The sequence below is a fragment of the Lolium rigidum genome, chromosome 3, assembly GCF_022539505.1.
Source record: "Lolium rigidum isolate FL_2022 chromosome 3, APGP_CSIRO_Lrig_0.1, whole genome shotgun sequence".
Taxonomy (NCBI): Eukaryota; Viridiplantae; Streptophyta; class Magnoliopsida; order Poales; family Poaceae; genus Lolium; species Lolium rigidum.
Genome location: NC_061510.1, coordinates 60,280,288 through 60,289,774, shown reverse-complemented (window position 1 = coordinate 60,289,774; position 9,487 = coordinate 60,280,288). Strand labels below are relative to the sequence as shown.

Sequence of the window (9,487 nt, the reverse complement as noted above, 5' to 3'; positions counted from 1 at the left end):
AAAAACCCAATAGACGTACGGGTATGGGACAAAATATTACCCATGGGTTTGTAAATGAGAAAATATCATACCCATCGGGTTGCGCGGGTACGGATATGGGATCATAGAACCCATACCCACGTACCCATATCTACACTACTTAAAAAGGAGGAACATGTTCCCTATTCTGCCTAGCTCTCACTACGACAAAACCTTCGTCGTCCCGCTCGTGGACCTTCCGCTCGCCCACATGCGTCTAATTCGTCTAATTGGGCCAGGCCCACCTCTCGCATATGGCACTCCTTCCTCGAGCGACCTGGTCGCGCCCCCCCTTCGTCCCTCTTCTAACGATCCCCATCCCATGTCTATCGATTCCAACCCCAGCCGCCTCTGCCTCTACTCACGCGATCTGGTTCCTCCTCCACCTGCGTGACCCCCATCACGTGCGACGGTGGCGGCGCTGCTGGGCCACCCGGTGGCAGTTCTTTCGGAGAGGCAGGTGCCACGGCTCACGACGCTGCTGGGGAACGTGACGGTGGAGCGGAGTCTGTGGCCGGTGCACGTTGTGCTGGGCGTCCATGTCACCGTGGCCGACCTCGCGCGCGCCACCGTCGCCGCCTACATCGCCGAGGTACGCAGGCCGCCTACATCGCCGAGGGATGCAGGCCGCCACTCCCCACCGACGCCAACGACGGCGACGCGGCCGCACGGTTCGAGCTGCATCTCTCTTTTATCTCCTCTCCCGTCCTCATGTGCAGCTCCATACCAGCCATCCCCAGATCTCCTCCACCACTTGTGATGAGGTAAAGCTTAATTTATGTTTGCTTTTGTTCAAGATTTTTTTGAATAATCATGATTTTTACTACTTACAAGGTTGTGTAGGCCCCTGCTAAATATTGAAGAGGTGTATGTTCCAGCAATCGGCAATCCTTCTGCATACAAGGTATTTGAAAAAATGCCGATGCCAAGTTGATCATGCTAAAACACTCCTTTTGGCCGAAATTCATGATGCAATCATTCATGTTATAGTGCAGTCTTTGTATTCATATGGAATTTTTGTGAGTTATCCCAAATTTAATTTTTCAGTGCCATTGTTTTATTTAAGTACGTCTGTTTATGTTTGACTGAATTTTGTTCCGTCAAATGCCTGGTTGACTAATATATACTATTTGGTGTTGTGAACGCTTCAGAGCAAGCGAGTTGAATAGCATTTCCTTTGCTGGGACTGTTTGTTTAAATTTGATTGTTTGGTTTGATTTTTTTTAATGTTCAAAGGGAGCAACAGAAGCATGCACATCTTCAGATTGCTACGTTGTACGTTAGAACTGCCAATTATGTCGTGTTTCGGATAACCATGTGTTCTTCTGTTTTGAGTTCATTTGCGTCGATGCTTGTTATCGGCTCTGAGTAATAAAGTGCAATAGATGAAGCTGTGTAAAAGATTAGTTTTTCTTTGTGTGTTTTCTTGTTCTGTATTTTAGTGGAACCTGTGAGCTGCTATCTATTTTCAAAAAGATGGCATCTTGATCTCAAAAAAGAGACAACATCTTGAATTCATAATTCTTGGGTGTACTGGTCAGAATCAGAGTATCATTTTGACTTGTCTAAGCTGAAGATGATCAGATATTGGGGGAGTATTAGCCAGAATCAGAGTATCGTTTTGCATAGGTTTGTCATCTTAGGTTAGCAATCAAAAAAATGAAAAGAATCACTTTTACTCTACCATTGCAGATTCGCTTTAAATACCTTTTTCTCCAGCTGGACTATTGGATTGTTTTTGCTCCCAAAACAGATGTTGTTCCTTATCTCATGCAATCTGTAATGTTCTAATTCCTTATATTAGGAAGTAATTTTTTACTGCCACATATAATCTAATTCTACATTAACCAACATTTATAAAGTTTCTCTGTAAATATCAGGTCCACACAAAAGAACGCGATTTCATTCGAGGGGCATTTTTTATATTCCAAGGTAACTTGCACTTGCCTATGCACACAAACTGAAGTTATTGCTTTGCTGTCAAAATCATTTTATAACTATTTATTTTTACCACAAACTTGGATTTCTCATTCATGGAGATGAATCCATTGATCCTGGTAAATGGGGAAGCATACCCTGTGGACATACGTGAACTGGATGACACAATTGCTTTCAAGTACTTGAAGAAGTATGAGTATAGCTTACGGAGTAGTGTCTTTTTTCTGAACATATCATTCTGACCATTGATTTCAATTTACAGGTGGAGTAGCCTTGAGTTCCCGCTGCCTTTCGGAAGAGTCATGAGCCTCTTTCAAAAAGGTTATATCTATGAACTGGATGAGAAGGTATACCCATATTTTGTTTTTTTTCGTTTTTTTTCTAAAGTCTTCTTCCTATGAATAGTTTTAGAGTCCGCATTTTGTCTTAAGTTCAATTATTCATATAGGAGTGTCTAAATTGCTTACTTTCTTTACCACACATTCAGGTAAAGTTCAGAATGTCGAAAATTTCAAAGCCTCCAGTCAACTTATGTATGCTAAATGTGCACAGGAACTTTAAAAGTTGGATAACTGTATCATCATCATCAACAACAATATACATGACACAAACTAACTTTAGGTGTTCCGATATTTCAGTAGATCTCTCCATTGAATTGTAGTGCCCTTTAATTTCCAATTTATGTTATCTTCACTGGGAAGATCAGAATATATAACATTTATGTTTTGCAAACCTGCGATTTAGTGCCCATCATGGTCATAGGTTCCTCTGTAGTTTCTTCCAAGCATAATACTTGTGATAAGACATCAAAGGTTCATATAATACTATCCCAGTATAGGTTGCAGTGGTTCATTTCAGATTAACTTACTTCCTCACTATTCTTATTTTCAGCGGTCCTTTTTTAGATTTCTTTATTCCTCACTGTTCCTCTTTTTCTGTGTTTCTGACAAGATTAGTATTACCACTTTTGTTTATAAGCTATTTAGTAGGTCAGTACCGTATCTTAGATAAAGGACAAGCACCTCAAACAGGTTACCAGATCCTTGGAGTTTTCATAAATTCCGTTTATAGCTTCAGGCCGAACCAGCCTCTGTTTCAAAGGGGCATTTTAAGTTGAGACTGTTGAAGGAAAACATGTCACTACAATGACATAAAATGGGTCTTTTCTTCAGCTTCTCTTGTCCTCTCGTTGCTTGAAGCACAATTTTCGGCAGTATACTGAAAATTTCAGCAATACTGCTGTGAAAATGCAATCATCTGGGTTGAGTGTACCATATGGGTGGAGCTGTAGCAGAAGCCCTTGGAGCTATCTTCAATGAAATATTCTGAAGAGAAACGGTGTTATACTAAACTTGATATCCATGATGTGAGCCCTTGAAGGTATCTTGTCCAATGGCTCTCTATATTAATTACTTGAATACTATTTACTAATTTTCCTGCAGTGCTTTTTTGCGTGCTGAATTCCCTGGTTAACACATAGATAACCCAGTCAAAGTGAATAACTCAAACTCTGATGGCACAACTCACTGCATAGGTTCAGTTTTAGTGAATGGTAACCACTATTTCTGCTTTGTTGAAAATAAAAATTCGAAATAGGGAAATTTACTGAAGTTAAGCTGAGCGGTAGCATGAGGGAGATGGAACTCGGGTATCACCAGGGTAGATATTTAGCTGCCCAAATGCCATACTTTCAGGTTGTAGCCTAGCCACCCCAACCCGTAGGAAGACAAGTAGGCCACTGAATCATGATGGGGCATGTATGAACTGAAGCTCCTTTACTTGCAGAGGCTGCAACTGCTAGCTTGCATTTTCTTGCCCAACCTTAGTTGTATCTTCCTTTTCATCTCTTGCTTGGTGAACTTACCGAGTGCAAACCATTTCTTGGCACATTGTTGTGTGTGCCATTTCCATCATTTAGACGTCTCATAGAGATCTCATAGAGAAAATCAATATAATCAAGAGGTCATGGCACATAGTTCTGGATATAGCAATGTTGGTTTATAGCCTACCAGACTATTTTTTGGCTGGACTGTAGCGGTCATTGTGAGTGCCTTTTTTCCTTTCACTCGGGCAATTTTTTAACCAGCAAGAGAGATAGAAGCAGCTATCCTTATTAATGTTCTCTTGACAATAATTTTCGTGAAAAGATGGTGAAGATTTACACCAACATTCTTGCTCTCTTTATTACATATCACCACTCGACAATAACACTTTGTAGCTACTATTTCAGGTTTACAATAACATTTGTGACTTTTTGCAATTCATGTTAGAGTATCTATATACAGATCTAAGTGATCTTTAGGAGGAAATACAACCAGTTCACCTTGTAGTTCGTACATCTGTATTTCAGTTGTTTATGGAACAACATTGGCTTAATACAGTTGGTACCATAGCCTCCCGATTCAGCTATAAATTCCCGTAGATTATAGTTCACAATTTTTAGCCTGCTTGTATTTTTGCTACAGTTTGCTGGTGCTACAGTTCAGTTACAAACAAACTAACATTTTCAGCTCGCAAGTTCAGACTTCCTTAGAACGTGCTAAATGATTCTCATACATGGCTTGTGCAATATCAATACCAGTTACTTGTTTGTTCCGTTGTCCTGCTTAACTCCATATTGTCTGACATTCTGTGGAGCTACTGGAGTTCAGACTTCCTTAGAATGTGCTAAAGAATTCTCACTGTTATTTTTGTTATCGATTTCCTATTGTACCGTAGCTATAAATTGTCGTATAAATGTAAGAGTTGTCTCTGACTAATTAACGTTGTAGCTACTAGAATTCATGGAGTCCCAGGCCAAAGAGGAGGGAGCCAACGAGAAAGATGAAGATCCCAATGAGAGCAAGAAGTGGACTAGCGCTCACTCTAGCTGCACTCACATGATGTTTTAACTAGGAGAAAGTAATAAAGGGGTGAACATTGCCTAATTTTGGTAAAAAATTATGATAATTACCATTCCGAACTTCCGAAGGAACTACAGTCACCTATGTGTTTGGCTATCTATATAAATTGGAGTAAAGGTTAATTTAATTCTTGCTTATCCTAATAATAAATGCTCTCTAGCTCTTATGAGGATACATCGCTGCCTAAAAAAATAGCATTCGCACCACTGGCCTTCCGACCAAGTTTTTTACCCTAGCTATTGTTGAACATTTCCTAAAGCCCTACAGAAGGATATAGGGTTGTATCCGGATATTTATTAATATCAAAGTGTTGTTTGAACTAATCAGAAAAGAAATATTCCTTTGTACCATTCACATTTTGTGACAATAATACATCCGGAAGGATAGGTTGTTGACAGTTATAACGACCTTGAACACATGTGTGAGACTATGTGTGAGACTTAATCGTGGAAAATTAATAAAAAGATCTAGAACTTGGAACCACATAGATGCATAACAATAATGTCTTACTATTGTGTTTGGTAGTATCATGTTATAGTACATTATGATATCTTTGATTTGTTTTAAATTTTCATTGTGAGTTGTGAATTATATATGTGTATTGAGAAATATAATTTGAGAACCCGTGGCAACGCACGGGCATTTATACTAGTACTCATCTAAATTTGACAAGTAGGCCGTTGTAATATTCGAAAGTACTTAATTTTCCCCTAGCTAATCACACATTCACATAGCTAGGTTGAACCTCACGCTTTCCGGTCTTACAAATTTTGGCAGGTTAGTGAGGATTACCCTATTTAGGATCGCTTCACCTCATGTCATATTTTTTTATCTATTTGATGTGTTATAAGTGTGGATATTTTTATCCGCGGGTACCCATTTACCCTGTTGGGTGACAGGTATGGGAAAAAATTTTACCCGTTAACGGGTATGGGTACGGGTGATGGGTAAGATTTTACCCGTACCCATACGCTGCGGATGCCATCCCTAGATACGGGAGATTATGTCGGCGTACATGTATGAGCCCCGCAACTTGCTTGACAAAATGACATGCCCTACATCTGGCAACCTAGTATGCTTGAAACAGCCATTTCGTCCGTCCATTTGCATGTGAAACCAGCGTGTCAAGTCCAATTATGCGTAGGACTACTATGTTGAAAACAGTGGTGCCTTCATGCACAACATGACCAATTGGACCACTATATCATGCGCGGACCTTGGGCCGATTCTATGGGGGGAGAGGGGGGGGGGCGAATTGGGCTGGGGAGGCTTGCTTTGATCATTATATGTGCCACATACTGGAATATCCATTTCGCCCCCAAGAAGGTCCGCCAGTGCACTATATGGACGATGATCTAGGGACCAAGCAAGAAACTCAACAAGAGGGTTTCACTATTGATGGGAAGCCATTGTTTGAGCAAAGATGGTGACCCTATGTAGGATGCCACATATATGGAATATGATGGCGATGATATGGATGATGCCAATGTACCAACAACAAAAAAGAGCCAAAGAACCGAGGATTCATGGTCAAGCAGGACAAGTACCTTTTAGCCAAGATTCAGTATGCGACGCTAGGAAAAAAAGAGGGACGTATTGGTTTAGGGTTCTTTCGTGAGCGTTGGAAGTTCTCTCCCTACAATATTTATAGTGATCGAGGCCAAGTCTCAATTCAAAATGGATGGACATTCATCCAAGTGGAGTGTAACAATTTTTGCGGTGCAAACAAGCATGTGCCACGGCGGCCCGTGAGCGGCATCTATGTCGAAGACATGGTAAAACCTCGGCCATTTTAAATATGGCAATATACATTGCGTACATGAGTGTATCTAATAGATTGCATATGCGTGAACTATATGATTCCATAATTAATGACAATTTATTAGCTATTAAATTTAGTTTTTGGTGTTAACTTTTTTCATGTGTTGGACAATTAGGTAAAATGGAGACAACACTTGCTAGCGTGGACCAAATGAATCTAGCCGCTGGGTTTGCCCTCGCCACCAACATACCACCCGGAAAATCTATCCCTGGACGATCTAAAAACACCAAAGCAAATACATTTCATGTTCAAAATAATTTGGACCGGAGATCAGTAAAAGTCTACAAATAAAAGAAATCAATAATGGCCGCGCTGACGAACATGTCAGCTGCCAATCAGAATCCCAATCTTGGCCACCGCCCCCTGTTCCTCCACCCCTCCAACATTCGCTAGTCGCCACGCACGCACTGCCCACAACGCACATCCCTATCTTCTTCTTACGTTACACACTGCTTTTCTCATCCGCCACGCGCCCAAGCACTTGCTGTTCCTTCAAAACCTTCCTCCTTTTCTCCCTCACCGACGAACGCGGCAAGTCTGCCCGGCCGACAGCCGTTCACACCCCTGCCCGGAGATGGATCGCGGCCAGACCGCCCTGCTCCTCCTTCCGCTTCTGCTCTTATCGGCCGCGCAGCCATCTCTGGCTCAACAGAGCAACGGCACGAGCAGCCACCGCTCCAGAACCGCCGGCGGGTTCACGCCGACCACCGCCATCATACTCGTCGTCCTCATCGCCGCCTTGTGCCTCCTCACCGTCTTCTCCCTCTACATCAACCGCTGCGCCCGGGCGCACCCTCTCCCGCGCCGGCCGTCCCGCCGCGCCGCCCCTGATCAGTTCGTCGGCGACAACGCGGCCGCCGGCGGCATCCGCTCCGACCAGTGCCGCCCGAACGGCCTCGACAGGGAGGTCGTGGAGGCCTTCCCCACGGCCGTCTACGGCGACGTGAAGGCCCGCATGGCGACGACCAAGTCGGGCCCGCTGGAGTGCGCCGTCTGCCTCGCCGAGTTCGCGGACGCCGACGAGCTCCGCATCCTCCCGTCATGCTGCCACGTCTTCCACCCGGACTGCATCGACCCGTGGCTCGCCGGCGCCGTCACCTGCCCGCTCTGCCGCGCCGATCTCACCGAGCCCGCCGCCGCCGGGAGCGCCGACCTGACGCTGACGGGGCGGCAGGAGATGGCCGTGCAGGAGGAGGAGCCACAGGAGGCCGACGAGGAGTCCTCCGTGGTTTCTTTCACCGCTGAATCTCTCAGCAGCTTCAGCACAGTATGGAGACACGAGTTCGCCGGCGCCGAGTACAACCACTACCGGAGGACGCAGTCGGCCATGGACGCGCCCGACCGGCACACTCTCAGGCTGCCGGAACACGTCATGAAGGAGCTCGCCGCCGTCCGGAGGCACCGGCGCGCAGCTAGCCTCGCCGCGGAGTACCCGGGCACCGTGGATCAGAGGACACCGGGGTGGCTCACGTCCTTCTTGCGGTCCATGTCATGGCAGCGGCAGCGCCGGGCGGACTCCGATGCCGGCGAGGAACAAGGCAGCGGCGGCGGCAACAAACGGGTTTATCCGGTGACCGGAGCGCCGAGCGGATCGGGATCCGGTGGGGACGAGAAGAAAGACAGCTCCGACGTTGACGCGTTAAACCGGGTTTGACCTCTTCGTTCTTGCGTGTAATCTTCGTCTGAGTTTCTTATGCACTGTGCATCGGTATAATATGGCACAAACATTTTACCTGCAAAGTAGGAAAATTTAGACCTAAACACATTGTTGTACCCCGCAAACCCTTGCTTGCGATCGCCATGGATTTGTGCACATGGAGCAGATTGTTTTGGGATATGAATTACAGGGTCTCAAATTAATTCTTCCAGTTTGTTATGCGCTCATAAATTTATCTCCTTTGTAGAGCCATGGGAAAATGCCCCCATGTTGCCTCCAAGGAACCATTCCCCTAGCAAAACCCTAGCCACAGCTGTCGCAGCTAGAGGATGCATGGAAGAGTGAAAATGAGGCGTCAGGAAGTGAGATGGCAGAGTCACCGTAGGAGGGGTAGATAAAGGGCAAGGAACGCGGTACGTGAGGGGGCGCCAGCATCACCAACGATGCGTGAGGAAGCTGCACTGACGGCGTGTGGGAATTTGCAGGGCCCGCATGTGGAACCGATGTGACGGGTGGGCGACAACATTAAATTTAGCCTAACTAGCTCATGTGGGCCATCGAAAGTTTAAAACCCACCGCTGACGGGTAGGCTGACGTCCACGTGAACTTACCCTGAAGCCAGTGGCGGACCCAGCCCAAAATTCTAGTGGGGGCCTTAGTGAGTGGGGGGCTTATTCCTTGGCTAAGTAGGGACCCAAATAGTAAAATAGTAAGCTTCAACATTGCAAAACAAAAAATTGACTGGGGGCCTAGGCTCCCACTGGGCCCAACATGGGTCCGCCCCTGCGTGAAGCCATAGGGACATGTCCCGGCACCCCCTAGGTTCGGGGCTGATAAGCGGTGCCAAACATATTTTACACTTCCCCGAACCCATGCCCCCCTCCCCCCCTAAATAGTTAGCCGATTTACCTTGTTTCATAATGGCAAGGAATTCATTACTTCTCATGGCAGGCTTTTATTATTATTTGCCAATGGTGAACGTCCTTCCTTGGATAATATTCCATTCGCCGTTTCAGGCAAGTGTGGCAACTTATTTCGCCATTGGTCGAAGGCAGATTTCTAGTCCCAAGCGATACTTTCAGTGGAACAAATGACTAGTGTCTAACAACAAGGATGAGAGCATCAAAACCCGATACCTTCATGATTTTG

General features: G+C 45.2%; 2 protein-coding genes across 10 annotated transcripts; both read left to right on the top strand.

Annotated features, from left to right (window-relative positions):
• Positions 1 to 665: 665 nt before the first annotated feature.
• On the top strand, positions 666 to 3,388 carry LOC124696346 (ATP-citrate synthase alpha chain protein 2-like). Of its 9 annotated transcripts, none has more exons than XM_047229080.1 (6): positions 666 to 782; positions 853 to 922; positions 1,711 to 1,797; positions 1,899 to 1,950; positions 2,219 to 2,303; positions 3,129 to 3,388. In XM_047229080.1, the coding sequence occupies exons 1-5, from the start codon at positions 730 to 732 to the stop codon at positions 2,260 to 2,262; spliced, it is 306 nt and encodes a 101-aa protein (XP_047085036.1). In that variant the 5' UTR covers positions 666 to 729; the 3' UTR covers positions 2,263 to 2,303; positions 3,129 to 3,388. The 9 variants fall into 9 exon arrangements, 7 of the variants coding, with proteins under 7 accessions (XP_047085036.1, XP_047085039.1, XP_047085038.1 ...); XM_047229083.1 differs by having other exon boundaries at positions 3,028 to 3,388; XM_047229082.1 differs by having other exon boundaries at positions 2,988 to 3,388.
• A 3,818-nt stretch (positions 3,389 to 7,206) lies between these two features.
• LOC124696345 (E3 ubiquitin-protein ligase Os03g0188200-like) lies at positions 7,207 to 8,442 on the top strand. Its single transcript, XM_047229077.1, has one exon. It carries the CDS (start codon positions 7,256 to 7,258, stop codon positions 8,333 to 8,335), a length of 1,080 nt encoding a protein of 359 aa, XP_047085033.1. The 5' UTR covers positions 7,207 to 7,255; the 3' UTR covers positions 8,336 to 8,442.
• The last annotated feature ends 1,045 nt before the right edge of the window (positions 8,443 to 9,487 follow it).